At 44.5% G+C, this 26,952-nt stretch overlaps 2 protein-coding genes across 3 annotated transcripts in view; both read right to left on the bottom strand.

Annotated features, from left to right (window-relative positions):
* cep170bb (centrosomal protein 170Bb) overlaps nt 1-675 on the bottom strand; it is a 38,728-nt gene extending 38,053 nt beyond the window's left edge. The window contains exon 1 of the mRNA XM_027140211.2: nt 549-675. The gene's annotated coding sequence lies outside the window, so the exon portion shown is untranslated. The remainder of the gene's footprint in view (nt 1-548) is intronic.
* Nucleotides 614-23,557, bottom strand: ylpm1 (YLP motif containing 1). Of its 2 annotated transcripts, XM_027140210.2 has the most exons (21): nt 22,752-23,557; nt 21,527-21,700; nt 21,211-21,405; nt 19,311-19,813; nt 16,945-19,059; nt 16,734-16,860; nt 16,490-16,622; nt 16,322-16,411; nt 16,081-16,243; nt 15,829-15,998; nt 15,617-15,747; nt 15,385-15,447; nt 15,130-15,249; nt 13,685-13,861; nt 13,520-13,603; nt 12,572-12,655; nt 12,417-12,497; nt 9,463-9,514; nt 8,848-8,966; nt 8,247-8,429; nt 1,981-2,255 (listed from the first exon to the last, which is right to left on the bottom strand). In XM_027140210.2, the coding sequence occupies exons 1-20, from the start codon at nt 23,280-23,282 to the stop codon at nt 8,283-8,285; spliced, it is 5,259 nt and encodes a 1,752-aa protein (XP_026996011.2). In that variant the 5' UTR covers nt 23,283-23,557; the 3' UTR covers nt 1,981-2,255; nt 8,247-8,282. The 2 variants fall into 2 exon arrangements, with proteins under 2 accessions (XP_047657811.1, XP_026996011.2); XM_047801855.1 differs by lacking the exons at nt 1,981-2,255; nt 8,247-8,429; nt 8,848-8,966; nt 9,463-9,514 and adding an exon at nt 614-749.
* Between the last annotated feature and the right edge of the window lie 3,395 nt (nt 23,558-26,952).

Here is a 26,952-nt window from a genome sequence, read left to right as displayed (position 1 = left end):
ACCTGTGTATTATATAGTGTCCCAAACCACATACCTGTGTATTATATAGTGTCCCAAACCACATACCTGTGTATTATAGTGTCCCAAACCACATACCTGTGTATTATAGTGTCCCAAACCACATACCTGTGTATTATATAGTGTCCCAAACCACATACCTGTGTATTATATAGTGTCCCAAACCACATACCTTATATACCTTATTATAGTGTCATTATAGTGTGCACTGTTCACCTGAACGTTTCAGTGTGTGTGATTTGAGAGGCAGCATTCATCATCTGCTCTTTTTAAAAAAAATAATTCTGTTTGCTTTGTCATGACACACACACACACACACAGTTCATCACAAAACATCACCCCTGCTGTTACATTCACTCACACACACACACACACACACACACAGTTCATCACAAAACATCACCCCTGCACCCCCCCATCCATAACAGACAGTGTGTGCAGTTTCCATGTACTACTGGGTCTCAATGTGATTATGACCTGAGACTGTTATAGAGCTCAGAATGATGTACTGCACCTACACACATACACACCTCTACAACCCAGTGTGATCCCCAGGGTCAGCACGGCTGCAGTTACACCTGATCATGGAGGAAGGTGGAGCGATGAAGCAGATGATCTCAGGTGCATGGCCACACCCAAGCTCTGTGTTTAACACTAAACACTCCTGAGTAAAAACATCTGTGAGATCAGCACACTTTACAGGATCTCCCACTGGTTCTCTAACAGGACATCTATAATGATAAAGATAAAGGAACCATGATTATGTTCATGCTCACAAACACACAAATACACACACAAATACACACACACACCCCCAGTGTGTGGAGTAATCACGTGTCTGACACGGCCCAACACGTTAGGGTGCCTGTGTGTGTGTGTGTGTGTCAGAGATGCAGCAGTATGAAGACAGCAGGTTCTACAGAACTCCTCTGTAGTTAACCCTTTAATGTCCCCATAACAGTTTGCACTGAGTGCTTTAACACTTACTCATTACCTTTAAACTGTACATGAAGGTCATCACTTTCTTGTGAAAAAGCTCTTTGTTCTGCTGAATCATCACTTTTGTCCTTCCTCAGTTGAACACATTCAGTGCCTCAGTTACTCGTCTCTGTGCCTCGGCTCCGTACCTCGGCTCCGTACCTGACGCACTTCTGTGTACTTTAATATGTAACACTTTTGAAAGCAACCTCGAAGCACATCACTCATTTCTACAGCATGTGCTAAAGGTCTCCACACACACACACACACACACACACACACACACTCTCACACGCACGCTCACGCACACACGCACGCATGCACACACTCACTCACGCACGCACGCACACTCACTCACGCACACTCACGCACACTCACTCGCACACGCTCACTCGCACGCGCTCGCACGCACACACTCACTCGCTCGCACGCACTCACTCACTCCCACACACTCGCACGCACTCACTCACTCCCACACACTCGCACGCACGCGCACACACACTCGCGCACACACACACACACACTCGCGCACACACACACACACTCGCGCACACACACACACACTCGCGCACACACACACACACTCGCGCACACACACACACACTCGCGCACACACACACACACTCGCGCACACACACACACACTCGCGCACACACACACACACTCGCGCACACACACACACACTCGCGCACACACACACACTCGCGCACACACACACAGGTTTGGAGTGAGATGTTTGGTGGTGTGAGATGTTCGGTGGTGTGAGATGTTCGGTGGTGTGAGATGTTCGGTGGTGTGAGATGTTCGGTGGTGTGAGATGTTCGGTGGTGTGAGATGTTTACACAATATCCAGCAGGACCTTTCAGTGGGCCATCTCTCAGGATGTAATCATCAGTGTGTTCTGATCTTACCTGTGACACGTCCACAGCACACTGCAGACAGCTGAAACTCAGTGTGAGACAATAAGAAGCCCAGAGCCGTGTGTGTGTGTGTCACACTGTTTGCTGTTGTGTTTATTGGGGTGTGTATGAAAGTACAGTCTGAGAGAATCACATGGATTAAAAAACAAAAGCACATCAGTCTAAACACTGAAATAAACATGATAACTGCAGGACACCTGAGTAACAAACATTAACACTCAGGTTAACAAAATATTTAAGATACTGCAGGAGAGACGACTGTCAGGGGGCGTGGCCTAATCTGCACCGCATCAATTAACTAATCACAGCATGGAGCTCATCGTATCCACCGCTGAGAACCTGAAACACACAATAAGATTAATGCCTTTAATACGCAGAACACTAACTGCCCTCACACCCACAAAACCCCAACCACCCTGTACCACCCCAACACACCCTGTACCACCCCAACCACCCTGTATCACCCCCAACACACCCCGTACCACCCCAACCACCCTGTACCACCCCCAACACACTCCGTACCACCCCAACCATGCTGTACAACCCAACACACCCCGTACCACCCCAATCATCCTGTACAACCCCAACCACCCCGTACCACCCTGTACCACCCCGTACCACCCCAACCATCCTGTACAACCCAAACCACACCGTACCACCCCAACCCACCCCGTACCACCCCAACCACCCTGTACCACCCCAACCCACCCCGTACCACCCCAACCACCCTGTACCACCCCAACCATCCTGTACCACCCCCAACACACCCCGTATCACCCCAACCATCCTGTACCACCCTGTACCACCCCCAACACACCCCGTACCTCCCCAACCATCCTGTACCACCCCAACACACCCCGTACCACCCCAACCATCCTGTGCCACCCTGTACCACCACAACACACCCCGTACCACCCTGTACCATTCTAGATTCATCCTGATCACGTGTAATGTAGCCACCACCTGACGATGCTGATTAACACTCAGTGTAACGACAGATCAGAGCCCCTCCCCCTGTGTACGTTACAGACAGCACTGGGACTTGTTGAGCAGCAATGGGAATAAACTGTGACCCTTTATAGTCCTGCCTGCTGACCGGCATACCGACACCGATACTGTTACTGACACTGTTACTGACACTGACACTGTTACTGACACACCGATACTGTCAATGACACTGTTACTGACACACCGATACTGTCAATGACACTGTTACTGACACACCGATACTGATACTGACACACCGATACTGTCAATGACACTGACACTGATACTGACACACCGATACTGTCAATGACACTGTTACTGACACTGTTACTGACAATGTTACTGTTACTGACACCGACACCGACACTGTCACCGACACTGTCACCGACACCGTCACCGACACCGTCACCGTCACCGACACCGTCACCGACACCGTCACCGTCACCGACACCGTCACCTATACCGACACCTATACCGACACCGACACCTATACCGACACCGTCACCTATACCGACACCGTCACCTATACCGACACCGTCACCTATACCGACACCGTCACCTATACCGACACCGTCACCTATACCGTTGCCGACACTGTTGCCGACACTGTTGCCGACACTGTTGCCGACACTGTTGCCGACACTGTTACCGACACTGTTACCGACACTGTTACCTATACCGACACTGTTACCTATACCGACACTGTTACCTATACCGACACTGTTACCTATACCGACACTGTTACCTATACCGACACTGTTACCTATACCGACACTGTTACCGACACTGTTACTTATACCGACACTGTTACCTATACCGACACTGTTACCTATACCGACACAGTCACCGTCACCGACACCGTCACCGTCACCGTCACCGTTACGTATACCGACACCGTTACGTATACCGACACCGTTACGTATACCGACACCGTTACCTATACCGACACCGTTACCTATACCGACACCGTTACCTATACCGACACCGTTACCTATACCGACACCGTTACCTATACCGACACCGTTACCTATACCGACACCGTTACCTATACCGACACCGTTACCTATACCGACACCGTTACGTATACCGACACCGTTACGTATACCGACACCGTTACCGACACCGTTACCGACACCGTTACCGACACCGTTACCGACACCGTTACCGTTACCGACACTGTTACCTATACCGACACCGTTACGTATACCGACACCGTTACCGACACCGTTACCGACACCGTTACCGACACCGTTACCGACACCGTTACCGACACCGTTACCGACACCGTTACCGACACCGACACTGTTACCGTTACCGACACTGTTACCTATACCGACACTGTTACCTATACCGACACTGTTACCTATACCGACACTGTTACCTATACCGACACTGTTACCGACACTGTTACCGACACTGTTACTTATACCGTCACTGTTACTTATACCGACACTGTTACTTATACCGACACTGTTACGTATACCGACACCGTTACCGGCACCGTTACCGGCACCGTTACCGACACCGTTACCGACACCGTTACCGACACTGTTACGTATACCGACACTGTTACGTATACCGACACTGTTACGTATACCGACACTGTTACCTATACCGACACTGTTACCTATACCGACACTGTTACCTATACCGACACTGTTACCTATACCGACACTGTTACCTATACCGACACTGTTACCTATACCGACACTGTTACCTATACCGACACTGTTACCTATACCGACACTGTTACCTATACCGACACTGTTACGTATACCGACACTGTTACGTATACCGACACTGTTACGTATACCGACACTGTTACGTATACCGACACTGTTACTTATACCGACACTGTTACTTATACCGACACTGTTACCGATACCGACACTGTTACTGATACCGACACTGTTACTGATACTGTTACCTATACCGACACTGTTACCGACACTGTTACTCATACCGACACTGTTACCTATACCGACACTGTTACCGACACTGTTACTTATACCGACACTGTTACGTATACCGACACTGTTACGTATACCGACACTGTTACGTATACCGACACTGTTACGTATACCGACACTGTTACCGACACTGTTACCTATACCGACACTGTTACCTATACCGACACTGTTACCTATACCGACACTGTTACGTATACCGACACTGTTACGTATACCGACACTGTTACGTATACCGACACTGTTACGTATACCGACACTTACCGACACTGTTACCGACACTGTTACCGACACTGTTACCGACACTGTTACCGACACTGTTACCGACACTGTTACCGACACTGTTACCGACACCGTTACCGACACCGACACTGTTACCTATACCGACACCGTTACCTATACCGACACTGTTACCTATACCGACACCGTTACCTATACCGACACTGTTACCTATACCGACACTGTTACCTATACCGACACTGTTACGTATACCGACACTGTTACGTATACCGACACTGTTACGTATACCGACACTGTTACGTATACCGACACTGTTACTTATACCGACACTGTTACTTATACCGACACTGTTACCGATACCGACACTGTTACTGATACCGACACTGTTACTGATACTGTTACCTATACCGACACTGTTACCGACACTGTTACTCATACCGACACTGTTACCTATACCGACACTGTTACCGACACTGTTACTTATACCGACACTGTTACGTATACCGACACTGTTACGTATACCGACACTGTTACGTATACCGACACTGTTACGTATACCGACACTGTTACGTATACCGACACTGTTACGTATACCGACACTGTTACCGACACTGTTACCTATACCGACACTGTTACCTATACCGACACTGTTACGTATACCGACACTGTTACGTATACCGACACTGTTACGTATACCGACACTTACCGACACTGTTACCGACACTGTTACCGACACTGTTACCGACACTGTTACCGACACTGTTACCGACACTGTTACCGACACTGTTACCGACACTGTTACCGACACTGTTACCGACACTGTTACCGACACTGTTACCTATACCGACACTGTTACCTATACCGACACTGTTACCTATACCGACACTGTTACCTATACCGACACTGTTACCTATACCGACACTGTTACCGACACTGTTACCGACACTGTTACCGACACTGTTACCGACACTGTTACCGACACTGTTACCGACACTGTTACCGACACTGTTACCGACACTGTTACCGACACTGTTACCGACACTGTTACCGACACTGTTACCGACACTGTTACCGACACTGTTACCGACACTGTTACCGACACTGTTACCGACACTGTTACCGACACTGTTACCGACACTGTTACCGACACTGTTACCGACACTGTTACCGACACTGTTACCGACACTGTCACCTATACCGACACTGTCACCTATACCGACACTGTCACCTATACCGACACTGTTACCGACACTGTTACCGACACTGTTACCGACACTGTTACCGACACTGTTACCGACACTGTTACCGACACTGTTACCGACACTGTTACCGACACTGTTACCGACACTGTTACCGACACTGTTACCGACACTGTTACCGACACTGTTACCGACACTGTTACCGACACTGTTACCGACACTGTTACCGACACTGTTACCGACACTGTTACCGACACTGTTACCGACACTGTTACCGACACTGTTACCGACACTGTTACCGACACTGTTACTTATACCGACACTGTCACCTATACCGACACTGTCACCTATACCGACACTGTTACCGACACCGATACTGACACGGACACTGTTACTGATACTGACACTGTTACTGACACCGACACTGATACCGACACGGATACTGACACCGACACCGACACGGATACCGACACGGATACTGACACGGATACTGACACGGATACTGACACGGATACCGACACGGATACCGACACCGATACTGTCAATGACACTATTACTGACACGGACACTGTTACTGACACGGACACTGTTACTGACACCGATACTGTTACTGACACTGTTGCTGACACCGATACTGTTACTGACACTGTTACTGACACTGACACTTCCAAACTTCCACAACACTAGGGTTAGTGTTAGTGTCCATACATGATCACACATCTAATACATCAGTGTGTGTGTGTGTGTGTGTGTTGGTAAACACTACTAATAAACATCACACATCTAATACATCAGTGTGTGTGTGTGTGTGTTGGTAAACACTACTAATAAACATCACACATCTAATACATCAGTGTGTGTGTGTGTCTGTGTGTGTGTTTGTAAACACTACTAATAAACATCACACATCTAATACATCAGTGTGTGTGTGTGTGTCTGTGTGTGTGTTTGTAAACACTACTAATAAACATCACACATCTAATACATCAGTGTGTGTGTGTGTGCGCGCGCGCGTCTGTGTGTGTTTGTAAACACTACTAATAAACATCACACATCTAATACATCAGTGTGTGTGTGTGTGTGTCTGTGTGTGTGTTTGTAAACACTACTAATAAACATCACACATCTAATACATCAGTGTGTGTGTGTGTGCGCGCGTCTGTGTGTGCGCGTCTGTGTGTGCGCGTAAACACTACTAATAAACATCACACATCTAATACATCAGTGTGTGTGTGTGTGTGTGTGTGTGTGTTGGTAAACACTACTAATAAACATCACACATCTAATACATCAGTGTGTGTGTGTGTGTATGTACATATAAAGGTGAACACTAATATAAACAGAGGGTTGAGTGTTAATCAGAATAAATGAATCCTGCATGACAACCCCCTTGGTTTATTGTGTCACTAGGGTGTGTGATCTGACCCTGTGGTACAGAGTCTTTATCTGATTAATATCTGATCTCATTCACACTAAATAACACAATGCAATCCACATGCACATCAGCTACACGTTTCCACGGTGATGTCCGTGTTTGTGAACAGCAGCACACTGTATTAATACACAGGTTATCACAGTGATCTGTCACACACACACACACACACACACACACACACCCACCTCATCACATCTCGTGATCTGTCTCACACCCCCCATCACATCTCGTGATCTGTCTCACACCCCCCATCACATCTCGTGATCTGTCTCACACCCCCATCACATCTCATGATCTGTCTCACACCCCCATCACATCTCATGATCTGTCTCACACCCCCATCACATGTCATGATCTGCCCCCCCCCCATGTCTGATCCTCTACGCAGCTCTATGAAGACATAATAATGCGACTTATTCAGCATGTTCACACTGATGTGGTCCCAGCTGTAGTGAGGCAGACAGCAGGGACAGTAAAGTGATCTGCACATACGTGTACTTACCGTGTGCTGTGTGAACACAGGGGACTTTAAACAGGTCTAAAAGTATTTAGTGCGATTGAGCGCACGCTGCGCTAACTGTCCGCTCTCATCAGTGATCTTCTCCCAGTCTGTCTGTCCAACTACAAACCCGATCGCTCGCTTCCGATCAGCATCCTTCTGCTCCTCTAAATCAGCCCAGCGCACCTACACACACACACACACACACACACACACACGCACATATACACACACACACACACACACACACACACACATATACACACACACACACATATACACACACACACACACACACACACACACACACACACACACACACACACACACACACACGTATATATACACACATATATACACACAAAAAACAACAACACATGCACACGTATACACACAAAAAAAACACACATGTATACACACACACACACGCACACAGACACACACACGCACATACAAAAACACACACAAAAAACCACACGCACATGTATACACACACACGCACATACAAAAACACAAAGAGACACACACACACACAAGATCAAATCCCTGATAAACCCCAGGGGGTATAATATACACATGAAAGCAGGGACTTTGCATTATTTACCCTTTTCTTGCCCGGTTGGGACATGCGGCTGGCGTAATCATCAGGCAGCTGTAAAAAGTCTTCCATGGCCGAGACGTCCCGCTTCCTCTTCCCTCCTCCAGCTAAACCATCTAACTTATCTGTTTAAAGTAAAACATCACTGAGGTCATGAGTGGAACCTGTTAGGTGTGTAATGACTCATTATTAAACCTGAGAATGAGGTCACGAACTAGAACTCTGATCATCTGTCTAAGGACTGAGCACAAGCTCCTTTCTCTGAACCTTTACAATAAATTATCTGCTACTACAAACACTAAAGGGTGTAAAACTGTGCTGACATCAACATAAACACTAAAGGGTGTAAAACTGTGCTGAAATCAACACAATAAACACTAAAGGGTGTAAAACTGTGCTGAAATCAACACAATAAACACTAAAGGGTGTAAAACTGTGCTGAAATCAACACAATAAACACTAAAGAGTGTAAAACTGTGCTGAAATCAACACAATAAACACTAAAGGGTGTAAAACTGTGCTGACATCAACACAATAAACACTAAAGGGTGTAAAACTGTGCTGAAATCAACACAACAAACAAACACAGTAGAATTTATAGAGAATAAACAGCTTACGTACCCAGTTTGGCCTCAGATGTGTCCATCTCCCATTTGCTTTTGGGAAGGTATCCCTAAATTACAGAAAGACACTCCAGCCGTTAATGATCATCCATGAAGAGAGAGACGAGACGAGAGAGAGAGAGAGAGCGAGAGAGAGAGAGATGGAGCGAGGGATGATGGCTGTTTGCATGAAGAGGATGGAAATGATTGTTTGAAAAGAAAAACATTAGCCATAATGGTGTGGTTCAGGTTTAATATAGTTTATATGTTCTCACAGACCAAGTGAGACATTACTGAGACGATAAAGAGTTTAGTGTGGAGCTGCAGATCTCCATGTACACACAGTACAGTGTGTGTGTGAGGAACATCAGCTAAATTACACCACTGACATTCATAATGAACCAGAACTAGGGTGACGTTTTTAAGACCCAGGAAACTGCTTCATAATGAATATGGCAATGATCTCAGGCCCAAAACCCCGAGATACTGACGAGGGGCAACGGTGCGAGGGCTCTGATGTGAGCAACTGTTATACACAATGAAGGTAAGGTTCAGATCATCACACGCTGTTATACTCAGGGGGAATATTCACCATAAACACACACACACACACACACACACAGAGTAATGATTATGTACAGTTACAACTTTACATTACTATATATTATACACCCCCCCCCCATTTCCTTAATGAGGTCATTATCTTTACACAATATTATTTACTGCATTATTACCTTTAATGTCACTACTGTGACTGAACACACAGTTTCTCTAAACGTTACTATACACATTGTCTATAATGCATTATTAACTCTCATATGGACATTATTAGGTTTATTAGAGGCCTTATTAGATTAATAATAATGACTACCTGTAAAGTAACTTTACTACAGTTTATATAAAATATTATACAGGACTAGTTTTTTATAGACATTACTCTCCATAGTTGTTGTTAGCGTTATGCTAGGTCTCGCTACCACGATACGTCAAGCTAATCTCAACACATGCTTTTTATCACAAAGAAAATATACAGTGACAAAACCCCGTCCAACACACACACACACACACACACACACACACGTTGTGTGACATGCTTAATATATGCATGTAAACACAACATTACTTCAGGAATTACGGTAATTACAGATTCTCGTTACCACAGAAGACGTCCCCGCCTTTGCCGTGCAGACGTCAGTACAGATGTTGCTTTACTTTAGATGTTTAGCTTTACCACGTTACTAACTTGAGACACATTTCCACTTGCCGCAGATGTCAGTGCAGACGTCGCAGACATTACCGCAGACGTCGCAGACATTACCGCAGACATTACCGCAGACGTCGCAGACATTACCGCAGACATTGCTCTAGTCTAGACCAGGGGTGTCAAAATCAGGCCCGCATTCATATATAATTCTATAATTAATTATATAATTACATGTAATTATATCTGGCCCGTGAGATCATATCAGATGTGCATTACAGCTGACTAGCCGCATGCTACGCTAATACTACAAATCCCAGAGTGCCTTGCCACTGTATTGACACGTACTCACGAACAGCAAGCGCCCCTCATTCTCTGTTGACAGTCATTAACAACCCTGTTACAGTCACATGGGGCAAGTTAATTCACCCTCCACAAAAATGTCCAAATGACAGATGGACAATAGGAGCTTACAGGACAGGAGGGAGACAGATTATCTGTTCACGTATATAAAGGACAGACCTGTTTGTGTTGTGTGCTAACGGAGCTAACGTGTCTGTAACGACAGTATATAACATAAGAAGACACTATGACACGAAACATTATGAGACGTATAAGGACCTGGACGTAAAGCAGAAGCTCCAGAAGGTGGAGGAGATGAAAACAGTCTGGTTTCCCGTCAGACTATGTTCATGAAAGCTAAATAAAAAGTGAAGCTGCTGTAAAGGCTGTAAAGCTTTATTGTGGCAGCAGAAACAGCAAAATCTGCCCTTTAATGTGGGAGTTTGTCAAAAAGTGTAGGGTCAAAGTTTGTGACATGAACATCACTGATGTGTCCTTTATTTCTAATTTAATTTCTTATGTGTTTGTAATAATGAGCTCTGGTTGTTCTAAATCCTGTGTTTAAGTAAAACTAAAGTTTGTTTACACCTGAAAAAGGTTGAACTTTACTGATCAGTTGTAGTTAATTTTACATTAAATATTCAGTTTGGCCCATGACTTTATCTCAGTTGTGTATTCTGGCCCGTGACTTTATCTCAGTTGTGTATTCTGGCCCACTGTGAGTTCGACACCCCTGATGTAGACGTTTACTGTTACCACAGCCATTACTAGCTTTACTGCACACAATGTTATGTTTACAATTAAAACAGTTTTACTTCCTTACTTACCTTTTATCTGCTCAGTATGTTAATGATCATCAAATTTGGGTAAATATTACACACACACACACACTCACACACACACACACACTCACACTCACACACATTACACAAATATCTACAAACGTAAACACAAACTATGAGGAATGTAATTACGTCTGCATCTTGTATAAGCTTATGAGGACCCATCAGGGAGTTATAAACAGATATAACGCCTGGGTATAGAGTAGTGTTTAAAGGTAAATCTATTTCTCTCTTTATTTTAAACCACTGAATCTGATCAAAGTCTTTACATGCAGACATTTTACATCTGAAGCAGCAAATTATTAAAGTTTAAAACATACTTTTGTATGTAATCTTAATAAAAACACTTATTAGCTGTAAACCACAGATTAAAGGTGAAATCTCACAAATAATTCATAAAAACAAGGAGAACTGGAACAAAGTGTTTAATTAGTAAACTAACACATTAAACATGTTTAAAGCCTATTATATAATTAATAATTTCTCTGTTCACTTAAACAGCCAGCACTAAAGTATTAAACAGTAAAAATCCCAAACCTTAAGTTACAGAATAAACAGAGAAAACATGCAGAAATATCCAAGTCCTACCAGATCTGCCTCCTCCTCTTCCTCCTTCTTCTCCTCAGCTGCAGTGTCCATGTCAGATGGGTTAAAGTCTTCCATCTCCACCTGGGACACAGTGAACGTTCACCACCACCATAATGTAAACACATGAGAGTGGCAGTGCACTAGACATTACACACCTCCTCAATAGCAGCATCCTGTAGCAGTGAGCGCAGGTCCAGACGTGCCATGTGCACTGGGGCCGATTCCCAGCTGTTGGCCAGCTGTGTAACACACAATAAATATACCGTTCACTTCACGTCCTGACATCCCTCATTACGCCATGACTCCTATGCAGGTATTATTGAAGCAGATCCACTGAGCAACTTGTGACACTAGAGTCTGTTTTTATTGGTGAGCAAAAGTGAGTGTGTATGTGTGTGTGTATGTGTGTGTGTGTATTTGTGTGTATGCATGTGTGCGTGTATGTATGTGAGTGTGTGTGTATGTGTGTATTTGCGTGTATGCAAGTGTGTGTGTGTGTGTATGTGTGCGTGTGTGTGTATTTGTGTGTATGCATGTGTGCGTGTGTATGCGAGTGTGTGTACGTGTGTGTATGTGTGCGTGTGTGTGTGTATGTATGCGAGTGTGTGTATCTGTGTGTGTGTGTATGTGTGCGTGTGTGTGTATGTGTGTGTGTGTATGTATGCGAGTGTGTGTATCTGTGTGTGTGTATGTGTGTATGTGAGTGTGTATGTGAGTATGTGTGTGTGAGTGTGTGTGTATGTGTGTGAGTGTGTGTATGTGAGTGTGTGTGTTTGTATGTGTGTGTGTGTGAGTGTGTGTATGTGTGTGAGTGTGTGTGTTGCACCATATTCACTGCAGTGACTGTAGAGAACATGACCGTATGAGTTTTGTGTGCTTCACCATATAGACATGAACCCCGACACAGACACAAGCATGTTTCTCTCTCGTGACTTTACTGATACACACGTGACAGGTCACACGTGTTCAGTTGTTCTACTATAATAATACATTTGCCTCAATTTACCCCTTATTACCCCTCCATTTGCTCCTTACACACCCAGTTTACCCCTGTTCCTGATTGACTCCACTTCTGTACGGTTATGTAAAAAATAAGCAAAGACCTTCACGATGTCCTTCAGCTTGCGTCCATGAATGTTCCTCTTGGCACAAATCTGATGGTCAGCAGAGACCTCGGCCACATACACCTGTGGGACATGAGACATACTGCAGTGAGACGGTCACCAATCACACAGCTGTACACACTTGGCGAGTGACAGACGGCGCACCTCAAACCCTTTGGTCTTGGCTGCACTCCAGAACTGATCAAAGTATTTGACTTTATCATTGATGGCGTCGAGTATGATGAAGGGGAAAAAGCCGTCGTCTAGCGTCTTCTTGAAGGTCTTCAGCATGCTGTTCCTGTAGGTGTCTTCCATCTCTGGCTCATACTCGTACTCGAGGACCTGCAACACCATTTAGATGATGAAACAATCTTCATGTCCACGTTACTAACTGATCACACCGACCATCTGGAGGTCTTGTGTTGTCTCAAACAGAAGGTTTTCATTAACAGGAAATCTAAACCATTTCCCAGGTTATAAACACATGACATGACATGACATGACACAGCTAACTGTAAGAAGGCAGTAAAATGATGCGTTAGTCACACTGTTCATTTATGTTTGTAAGACATCTCACTGGGTCCATCAGTGGTGTCCTGAAAATGTTCTATCACCAACACACTTCACAGCAACATGATCACTGTAGAATTACTGAGATGTCCAATGTTTAGGAGTTTCACAACATCATCTCGCTAATACTGAGGAAAAGCAGGCTGTGTACACATTAATGACAGTTTTATAGAGAGGACTAGATAACTGACATTACTGACATTACTGACATTACTGAGATAACTAGATAACTGACATTACTGAGATAACTGACATTACTGAGAACTAGATAACTGACATTACTGAGAACTAGATAACTGACATTACTGAGATAACTGACATTACTGACATTACTGATATAACTGACATTACTGAGATAACTAGATAAATGATATTACTGATATAACTGACATTACTGAGATAACTGACATTACTGAGATAACTAGATTACTGACATTACTGAGATAACTGACATTACTGAGATAACTAGATAACTGACATACAACAACCTGCATCAGTTAGAATTAGCAGGGACTTAAAACTGCCTTAACTCATTTCTTTCCTCATAAAACGTCTTGTGCCTTCAGCTGCCTCTCTCCTATTCCTCAGGTTCCTCTGCACATTACCAAGTCCCTCCTCTGATGGTCACCTCATTCCCTTCTCATTAATGACTTCCTCTCTGACTCTTTTCTCCTACTTTAACTCTCACTCCCTTTTCATTCCCATCAACATTCTCCCAGGGCAAAAAGTTTGCTCTGTGTAAACATGTGAACCGGCGGGACTTTATTTACCATGTCATGTCTAATTGTACAGAATTCTGACAATCGTCTGTCTGTGTGTCTGCCTGTCTGCAGATATACACACACACACACACACACACACACACACAGACAGATACACACACACACACAGAGACAGATATACACACACACACACACAGAGACAGATATACACACCCACACAGACAGATATACACACCCACACACCCACACACCCAGACAAATATACACACCTACACACACACAGACCATAAATGTTCTAAAGCATATTTGAATCCTAACCTTAGTTTTAATACGCTTCCCAGTATCGGGGTCTTTCTCTTCTTTTTCCACTTCGGTCATGAAATAATCATCGAGGCCGAGCACTCTGGGTGGAGCTCCACCAAACTCCACCTCCTTATCCTGGAAGTGAAAATCACACATTATGCACGTGATGCTGTTTAATAGAAAATCACCAGGTAGTGGTGCTCTAACACAGTGTGTGTGTGTGTGTGTGTGTGTGTGTGTGTGTGTGTGTGTGTGTGTGTGTGTTGTTACCCGGATGAGCTTTGCCAGATGACTCTTCCCACTTCCTGGTAACCCTCGCATTATTACCACAATCTGTAAGAAGACAAATAAATAATAATTGGTGTTATTCAGACACAGTTACACAGAACTACATTTTATTTGTCTGCATGTCGTTACAAAGCAAAATTAAAGCAATCTATAAACTACAGCAGTACATTTTTGGGCTTATCATTTGTCCATGTGTGACCGTGAGGTTCTTTACCCTTTCGGGACGATTCGCTCGTCCTGGTGGTTTCAGAATATCATCAACATTCTTAGTCTCAGGTTTCTTCTCCACACGTTGGGGAACAGAAGGTGGTGGAGGGGGTTCGTCAGGGTAACTTCTCCTGTCACCTGAGAACAAACAGCATACATCTCAGGTGCTCAGTTCACTTCCTGCTTTTACAGCTTATAAACAAATCCCCCCGTTCTCACTTCCGTAAGTCGAAGCCCCGTGATCATAACGCTCAAGACTTCTTTCGTATGAAGATCGTTCGTAGCCTGGGCGGTTATATGGCTCGCGGTCTCGACTGGAGCGGCTCGAGTGTTCTCTCGTATCCCTCTCTCGATCCCGATAAGTAGGACGAGGTGGGCCTGGGGGCGGCCTAAAGAGAGAGGAAAGAGCCAATGAAGGGAAAATGAAGTAAACTAACAATAACACAGCTCTCACACCTATAGGATTCACACCTATCATCTCTGAGGTAGCGTTCTCTTTCTAGTCGATCCCGATCGTAATCCAGGGGCGGCCTGTCTCGGAACATTTCTCTTTCCCGATCTCTTCCATACTCCCGCTGATCCATGTAGGAATCTCCTCTTCTATCATAGTACAGATCTCGCCGTCCAAGCAGCTCTAACGTAATGAAAACATTATTTATTTACTAGCACCTACTAGCAATAACACACCAGTTATAATGAAGAACAAACCAACCTTTCTCGTACGGACGGTCAGATGGGAGCGGGTCAGGTCTCAGCACGATCCTCTCCCCGTACGACATCCTTTCCACCTTGACACCCACATCTGTTTACAGAAAAAAAATCATAAGGTTTCCTAAAACAATATTTAACATACTCACTGTGCAACATATCGAACACTTACCATGACCGTGACCGTAATCCACCGTTTTAGCGATGAAGTTGGGTTTAGGAGGTGGTGCTGATGCTGTATGGAGGAAACCTGTGACTTGGTTTGGCTGCTGCATTCCAGATTCCAAGAATCTACCAGAAACGTCCTGTCCAGTTTCAGACAAAATACTCGTAAACTTTTGCATGGGAAATTAGGAATTCAGAAGCTGATCCGAGGTCAAACACGATTATAAAAATCAATCAAAACAAGGCTCTACCTGAAGAGCAGTTTTAACCTCAGGTGGAATTTCAAGTCCAAGGAGACCTGCAGAAATTTCAGGGGGCATTCCAGTAGACTCCGGATTAGAAGCGTCTCCCAGAACCTTTTTACTCTCTTGAAGTTCTCTGTTTTTCAGAAATAAGTAAAATGATCAATCCCACTAAATCAAAATAACATGGTAATGTGCATCAGCATCTGTATCCATGTACCTGATCATCTTCAGCTCCTGAGCAGCTTTGAGGATGATCTCATGCTGCCTCTGAGACAGCGCGAGAACCGTTTTGGTTCCACCTGGTGATATCTGATCAAGTGACGCTTCTGGAACACTGCTCTGTGGTGCCATGGGGAGTTCTGTGTTCCTCTCATAAAGAGGTCGAGTTTCTTCAGTTGGATCTGGGTATACTCTCTCTGGCAGTGTAGGTGGTGGTGGTGGTCTTTCCCAATCAGGATGAGAATGAAAAGGAGGGTCCTGATCTCTGTCCATATACAGAGGTCTGTCAACAAAACCAGGTCCTCTTCGCTCTGCTCTGATTCGATCCTCGTTCTCAAATGAGAACGGTCTGTCCCTTTCCTCCCTCCAGGGATCATCTCTGAGGTGGTCGGATGGTAGCCCGCATGGTGGATGTGGAGGAAAGTCACAATCCGGACGCTCTCGTCTCCAGTCCTCTCTCGAGTGGTACATTTCTTCACCTTCCCTGTAATCCCGGTGACGGTAATCAGGTGAAGGTCCTCCATACCCATCATCCTCAGGGCCAAACTCAGTGCCATATTCCTGCTCATACTCTCCCTGAGGCTCTTCATGTGGCGGTCTTCTCCACCTCTCTCTCACCATTGGATGTGGCCGCATGGGTGGCCTTCTCACATCCCTATCCATCACTTCATGAGGGGGTAAAGGAAGATGTCTGGGTTCCCGGGCATGCTGCTGAGGCCAGCCAGGATCTCGGTCCATTTCTTCAAGGTACCCGGGTGGACCCATCGGCTTCCTCTCCAACAATTCATGAGGTGGTGGAGGGGGTCGTCTCATCATATCATGGCGAGGTGGTGGCCCCCAGGGACCTGGACCACCACGTCGAAAACGAGGGCCCATGTGAGGAGGCCCATGTGGGTCACGTTCCATATCTGATAGTGGTCGAGGACGTCGTGGACCATGGTGCATAAAGCGTGGATGGAAAGGAGGACGCCTAGGTCCTTCAGGAGGAAAAGAGGGTCTATGGTGCATCATTGGAGGTCTATTGTCTGACCAGTATGGATCGCCATGCTCCCAGTACTCTGACTGTTCTTCTTCCCAGTGTCCCTTTGGTACCTCTAAAGGATCCATCCTACCTCTGGGTGGTGCTCGCTCTTCAGTCTCTTCATAATACTCTTTCTGGAAGTGATGCTCTTCAGTCTGCCATATCTCATGAGCTTCTTGTTCATCCTTCATTCCGTGTTTCTCTTGGGAATGGTCACCCCAACTGTAATCCTCTTCCAATGCTGGCTGGTGGTCATATGAAGCTTCTTCCCTGTGATGACTAGGATCTGCTGGACCAATAGGTCTGCCAATTTGTCCTCGACCACGCCCACGTCCCCTTCCACGTATTGGTAAATGACCCTGACCCCTCCCCCGGCCACGGAGAGTATTCGGAGGGCCACTCTGATTCATCTCATGTGGTGTACCAGAAGGTTCCTTGGGCATGTCGGGCTGGAACTTGCCTTGTTGAGGAGGCTGTGGTCGTTGCTGTGGTGCACTAATATTTTTTGGTGCTTCTGGGGTTTTATTGCCAGCACTCGGGGTGTGCATTGTTTGGACAGGTGCAGATGAGGATGACGACGAAGTCATTTTGGAGGTATCCTTTTTTGACTCCTCCTCATTACCATCCTGTCTGACTGTCTCGGGCTTTTTGCCTTTGTCAGCTTGAGACTGAGGAATCGGATCACTTTGAACAAAGAAACCATCACCTGAATCCATTACATCATCCGACATGGACTTTTGCTCTGTTTTATTGTGAGGGATTTTGTTTTCATTCTTGACTGTGGTCACACTCTGAGGTAGAGAACCATGAGAAGGATCAGTTTTACCCAGCTGCAGGTTTGTTTGATCAGTACCAGGCTTATCTTGTGGGGCAGGAACAGATCGTGGAGGCAGACCCAGGTGTGGTCCAGGCGGTCTCTCAAAGCGAGAAGGTGGACTCTGTCTAAGAGGGTTCTCAAATCTAGCTGGAGGTCCTGACTGAAGCTGATTACCTCGAGGAGGCATGCCAAAGCGGTGACCACCATCAAATCTAGGCGGTCCACTAAATCGTTGTGGTGGTGGTTCAAATCTCAAGCCTCTGGGACCTTCAAACCTACAAAACATACAATTAAAGACAGGAAAGCAAAAAAACTGCTTAACTCGAGTGTTAAGTTAACAATCATTTACAACTGATACAGAACACAGACGAAGACCACGGTTTAAGGTCTTACTTAAGGGCCCAACAATGTTAACGGTGGGATTATTTCACACAAGCGTCCAAATAGTACTCAGAGGTCCAATGAGCTGGCACACTTTTACAGAATTCCATAGTTGAGAAGAACTTCTAGGAAATGAAGGACTTACCTTGGACCTCTTGGGCCTTCAAACCTTCCATTAGGACCAGGATGTCTTGCTCCTGCTCCAGAAGAACCAATAGGACTCTCTGATCCTGGAAGTGGACTAGATTCTACAGTATTTGGTCCTGGAAGATTGGTTGGATTTGTACCCTGAGGAGGGCCTGAGGAAAGATCCTTACTATTCGGTGCCATAGAGGGACCTACGTCTGGTGCAGGAAGGCGAGGCTGCCCATACGGTCCCATCACACCTCCGTGAGCTTCACCAGTTCCATACGGCTGTTTCATGTCCCTCAGTGTGCTCACACGTTCATTCAGATGCACTGAAGTGGAGTTCATCTGCTCCTGCCACTGTCTCCACTGACCTTCATACTCCTGTAGTTGATCTTTGTGAGGATATGCCTGGAACTGGTCCAGCCAGAGTTTAAAGTGTCTGTCCCAGTCCTGTAACACTGGAGCAAACTGCTGTAGCTGAATCTCATAGTGCTGCAACTGCATGTCTACAGGCATGGACTAAAGGTCAGAGAGAAAAGACATTTAAAATAAAGAACACTAATGCACTCTTTATACCTGGTACAACATTCATGTGATGATCACAAGTGGTCAGCTGAGACACATCGCTGTTCACACCTAGCATTAGGAACAGGTCTCTGAATGCCACCTTCAAGGCATTTAGATTTCATACATCATCTCCACTGAAGAAAACACACAGAGGGGGAAAGAATGATCCCCTGCTGATCTGGTAAGTTTACCTCCTTACAAAGAATTCAATGGTCCAGAAGTTTTATTAAAACAGAGACACAGAATATCAACAACACATTAAATACAGGTTATACATTATTTAATTGGCTGAAATAAGTATTTGATCCTCAAGCAAAATGTGACTTGGTGGGAAACCCTTGAGGTGAGATGTTTCTTGTGGTTAGTCACCACATCTCAAGAGACCTGAAGGTACATGTAGATTTTGCTTGGATTTTACTTAAAGTTTCAACTCCATCCACAGATGTCCTGAGGTGGTGTGGAGACTGGCTACACCACTCCACGATCTTAATGTGGTTCTTCTTGAGCCACTCCTTTGCTGCCTTGGGCGTTTCTTGGTGACTGTGACCAGCTCTCGAGATCATTAACAAGCTCCTCCCATGTAATGCTTTGCTGATCCAGCACCTTTCTCAGGATCATTATTACCCCATGAGGTGAACAATAAAATGCTATCTTGTATTTCTTCCATTTTCTAATTATTGCACCAACAACAGTCTCTTTCTCTCCAAGATTCTTGTAGCCCATTCCAGCCTTATGCAGGTCTACGATCTTGTGCCTGACGTCCTGTGAAAGCTCTTTGGTCTTGCCCTTGGTGGTGGACAGGTTTAAATGGGAGACACCGATTGTGTGATAGGTGTCTTTTATACACATGAACTGAGATTAGGATTACTTTCCTAAAGGGACAGGACTAATGTGCCTCAGGAGAACATAGCCGATGTTTGGGGTCAAAAATCGTGCTGGTTCAGATACTTATTTCACTTAATCAAATTAAAATTAATGTATAACCTTTATTTCATTTCTTTTTCTGGATTTTTTGTTAAAATAAACCTAACACCAAAAATTGTAGGCCATTAATTTCTTTGTAAGGGATTAAATCATTATTTCAGCAGGGGTTTAATACCCCTACTGTATTATGCATGTTTATAATGCCAGCCTTCCGTTGATTATAACAGAAGACATGCACGAGCTGTTTCACTCCATTCATTTAGTTTATAACACCTGTACTTAATGCCATATACGATCCCATCATGAATAGGACCTAAGATTAACGAAGACAACCTAACAGCATACTTAAAATGAAACTAAAACAGTATGGCAGGTAAAATCTGGTAGGTAGGAATACAGGTCCATAAACCTCTGCATGTGTGTACCTGTATGTGTGCCGGTTGCTGGATGACCTGTTGGTACCGGTGCAGTATCTGTTGGAGTTGTGTGTGTTCCTGCATTAGGGCCTGGTACTGATACCCCGCTCTGTGGTACTGAACCTGCTGCCATTGTGCTGCTGCCACCTGCAACTGCTGCAACCTTGCTGCCTCTGCCGGATCTGCAGACTCCACCATGTTGGGCTAAGTATGACAGACAGACAAAGACAGGCAGCTGGTCATTATCCTGTAATTAATAGCATCGTATGCTGAAATAGTGCAGAAATGATTTGATGTAATGATGCTGAATCCTAATAATGATTACCTTCTCATCAGGTGGGGGAGGGGGAGGGGGCTCCTCTTTGGGTGGTGGTGGTGGTGGGGCTTCATGGGGTGGGGGCGGGGCTGGTGGCATGTCTGTGCTGCCCTGCTTCGCCTTCTCATTTTTTAGCTTTTGAAGATTTTGGAGGTGCTGCTTATACCAGTAGTCCTGCTGCTCCTGTAGACACACACTTACACTACATCAGGGTTCATTATATAATTAAATAACTACATGTGGGTTCACATACAACAGAACAATACCAGGGACCTGAAACACACCGACTTCATCATCGTTCATCTCTAATTACATTGTCCAGCCTGTCTGTGAATATAACCCATCCCAGCAGACCATGTACCAGTCTACTCATCTGTCTCTCTGTACCCTGTACCAGTACAGTGACACCATGTACCAGTACATTGACACCATGTACCAGTACAGTGACACCATGTACCAGTACAGTGACACCATGTACCAGTACAGTGACACCATGTACCAGTACAGTGACACCATGTACCAGTACAGTGACATCAGGTGAGAGATGGAGGAATGTGTTGTACACGATTTACACTTACAGCATTGTCCATGTGTCCTGCTGTGAGTCCCTAACCATTGTCCATGTGTCCTGCTGTGAGTCCCTAACCATTGTCCATGTGTGTAATGCTGTGAGTCCCTAACCATTGTCCATGTGTGTCCTGCTGTGAGTCCCTAACCATTGTCCATGTGTCCTGCTGTGAGTCCCTAACCATTGTCCATGTGTGTCCTGCTGTGAGTCCCTAACCATTGTCCATGTGTGTTATGCTGTGATTCCCTAACCATTGTCCATGTGTGTCCTGCTGTGAGTCCCTAACCATTGTCCATGTGTGTCCTGCTGTGAGTCCCTAACCACTGTCCATGTGTGTCCTGCTGTGAGTCCCTAACCATTGTCCATGTGTGTCCTGCTGTGAGTCCCTAACCACTGTCCATGTGTGTCCTGCTGTGAGTCCCTAACCATTGTCCATGTGTCCTGCTGTGAGTCCCTAACCATTGTCCATGTGTGTCCTGCTGTGAGTCCCTAACCATTGTCCATGTGTGTTATGCTGTGATTCCCTAACCATTGTCCATGTGTGTCCTGCTGTGAGTCCCTAACCACTGTCCATGTGTGTCCTGCTGTGAGTCCCTAACCTTACCGATATTGTAGATGGATCTGTTATGACTTAGAGAGATGTGATGGTGTAATGAAGCTTCTTACGTGTAGTGACATGGCAGACAGGTCTGTGGTCTCCTTCGGGGCTGCTGCACTCTCCGCGGTGGAGGTGGTGTGTGTATTATTGGTGCTGGGGGTGTTAGAGGTGTGTGATGGTGTTGATGTGCTGTTTTTGGGCGCAGGTGGAGGTGCACTTGGCAGTTCAGGTTGTGCGGCGCTTCTGTTTTGAGTAGAATCCGGTGTAAAGTGAGTAGGAGGCGGTGGAAATCCTGCCGCAGGTCCGGTCCACTGTGGGGGAGCTGCTGGACCCGGAGCAGCGCTGTTAGCATTGTTAGCATTGTTGTAGTGCAACACGGACTGGAGCTGCCGCTGATGGAGCTGCTGCAGCTGCTGCATCTGCTGGAGATGCTGCTCGTGTAGACTCGAGAAGTTAGACGATGCAGCCGGAGATGGAGCTCCATATCCCGCGAAACTCCCCGCCTGCGGAGGCGGACCGCGGAAAGGCTGATTGCGCGGACAGAACTGCTGAGGCTGCGGGCCTCCACCACCACCATAACCGCCCCACGCAGGATACATGCTGGAAAACAGCCTAGCCTAGCTTAGCCTAGCTTAGCCTAGCATAGCCTAGCATAGCATAGCCTACAAACAGAACGGCATAAAGCCGGTTAGCGCGCTCACGCTTTACAGAACAGAGCCAGTTAATACCCAGACTAAGACTCACACCCGATAGTCACAGCATGAGAACACGCGCATTATTTACGGATTTACTGCCACTGATCTGCCCCAAAGTACCCCTGTATCTCCGGAGACACTGCACCAGCTAACATGCGTAAGAAACAATAACGTCATCACGCTTCCCTATACGTCACGTATGTATACACGTAAGGCACGTCGTTTCAGGCCACGCCCCTTCAACAGAAGAGAAGAATTCCAAATAATATTAATGTAGGTGAAAATATCACTATAGGTCACCATTATACATATCACAATAGGTCACCATTATACATATCACTATAGGTCACCATTATACATATCACTATAGGTCACCATTATACATATCATTATAGGTCACCATTATACATAATCACTATAGGTCACCATTATACATATCACTATAGGTCACCATTATACATATCACTATAGGTCACCATTATACATATCACTATAGGTCACCATTATACATATCATTATAGGTCACCATTATACATAATCACAATAGGTCACCATTATACATATCACTATAGGTCACCATTATACATATCACAATAGGTCACCATTATACATATCACTATAGGTCACCATTATACATATCACTATAGGTCACCATTATACATATCACTATAGGTCACCATTATACATATCACTATAGGTCACCATTATACATATCACTATAGGTCACCATTATACATATCACTATAGGTCACCATTATACATAATCACAATAGGTCACCATTATACATATCACTATAGGTCACCATTATACATATCACTATAGGTCACCATTATACATATCACTATAGGTCACCATTATACATAATCACTATAGGTCACCATTATACATATCACTATAGGTCACCATTATACATAATCACTATAGGTCACCATTATACATATCACTATAGGTCACCATTATACATATCACTATAGGTCACCATTATACATATCACTATAGGTCACCATTATACATAATCACTATAGGTCACCATTATACATATCACTATAGGTCACCATTATACATATCACTATAGGTCACCATTATACATATCACAATAGGTCACCATTATACATAATCACTATAGGTCACCATTATACATATCACTATAGGTCACCATTATACATATCACTATAGGTCACCATTATACATATCACTATAGGTCACCATTATACATATCCCTATAGGTCACCATTATACATATCACTATAGGTCACCATTATACATATCACTATAGGTCACCATTATACATATCACTATAGGTAGGTCACCATTATACATATCACAATAGGTCACCATTATACATATCACTATAGGTCACCATTATACATATCCCTATAGGTCACCATTATACATATCACTATAGGTCACCATTATACATATCACTATAGGTCACCATTATACATATCACTATAGGTCACCATTATACATATCACTATAGGTCACCATTATACATATCATTATAGGTCACCATTATACATATCATTATAGGTCACCATTATACATAATCACAATAGGTCACCATTATACATATCATTATAGGTCACCATTATACATAATCACAATAGGTCACCATTATACATATCACTATAGGTCACCATTATACATAATCACAATAGGTCACCATTATACATATCATTATAGGTCACCATTATACATAATCACAATAGGTCACCATTATACATATCACTATAGGTCACCATTATACATATCATTATAGGTCACCATTATACATATCACTATAGGTCACCATTATACATATCACTATAGGTCACCATTATACATATCATTATAGGTCACCATTATACATAATCACTATAGGTCACCATTATACATATCACAATAGGTCACCATTATAAATATCACTATAGGTCACCATTATACATATCACTATAGGTCACCATTATACATATCACTATAGGTCACCATTATACATATCACTATAGGTCACCATTATACATATCACTATAGGTCACTAATAAATGCTCAAATTACACAAATATTAAACATAATGAACAGAAAAACGGACAGTATAATAATAATAATAATAATAATAATAATAATAATAATAAGCAGAATGACTTGTGATCTAATGCGTCCAGTGATCTAAAATAAAATACAGTATAGTTTATGTTACATTTCATATTTGGTTTGAGATGTTTAAGAAAGCTTCTGCTGGAGATATTGATAAGGAAATATTGTCTAATCTTTCTAATACATTGTACGTTCCTGAGTAATGTTTAATTACCCCCACATTATCCTTCTCAGCTGCCCCCTCATTACCCTGCCCAGCTGCCCCCACATTACCATGCAAAGTAACTGTAGAGTATTAATGTGTTCATACACAATAAATAACGACTGTCAAAAACAAATAAAATCAGTTTCAGTGCATTTTATTATTTGGGAGAAACAATCATACAGAATGAATAATATGTTCTTTTTGTACTGAATAAACAGATATCAGAAAACGTTCTCTTACACTGTTAATAATGCAGTTATATTAGTCACCAAACTGGAGTTTAGTCAAACCAGCAACCCAGATCTTTATCATTAGCTCACAGAATGAATGAGATGACACTAGACTGGGTGATTAGTGGCAACACCTGATTGATGATGGGGCTCGTCACCATTTCTATGGACAATAAAATCAGTAGTACAATTACCCCCACCCCCACCCCCAGTATAAGACACATACTTTCATCATAATTACCAATAACATTCTTTAGTGTCATCATTAGGAGCATAAACTGATTAAGTAAAGAAGTGAAAACACCACGTGTAGTTTGGTCATTTATCTTTATGGATTTGGTGCTTTGCTTTTCCTTAATATCGTTTCATCTGTTTTCTGCAGTAACAAAACCGACGTTATGAATTTTTCTACATCTGAGAAAAAACCTTTTACACCAATGACTTTGCCGAAGGTTTTGTCCAAAAAAGCATCTATAGAGTACGTATCGTCCATTACCTGAGACCCAACACCAGAAATGTCCGACAGTGTGTCTTCATCCCTCATCTCTACATCACCTGTATCCTCCCCTTTTGACCGTTCTCCTTTAGCATCAGTTATACCATCACTAACCCCGACTCCTGCCATCATCTCAGTATTCAGACTCACAGTGATGTCATCTCTGTCATCACTCCTTTGTATTCTCAGTAACCTGAACTCCTCTTAATTGTATCTGCATCATCACACCCCAGTTGCTGCCCCCTCGTTACCCTGCCCAGCTGCCCCCACATTATCCTTCTCAGCTGCCCCCACATTATCCTTCTCAGCTGCCCCCTCATTACCCTGCCCAGCTGCCCCCACATTATTCTTCTCAGCTGCCCCCTCATTAACCTGCCCAGCTGCCCCCACATTTCACTGCCCAGCTGTCCCCACATTATCCTTCTCAGCTGCCCCCACATTACCCTGCCCAGCTGCCCCCACTATATCCTTCTCAGCTGCCCCCTCATTACCCTGCCCAGCTGCCCCCACATTACCCTGTCCAGCTGCCCCCACATTATCCTTCTCAGCTGCCCCCTCATTAACCTGCC

This window comes from Tachysurus fulvidraco, chromosome 16, assembly GCF_022655615.1.
Source record: "Tachysurus fulvidraco isolate hzauxx_2018 chromosome 16, HZAU_PFXX_2.0, whole genome shotgun sequence".
NCBI lineage: Eukaryota > Metazoa > Chordata > Actinopteri > Siluriformes > Bagridae > Tachysurus > Tachysurus fulvidraco.
The sequence above is the reverse complement of the archived record's forward strand: the minus strand, read 5'-3'. Positions and strand labels throughout refer to the sequence as shown.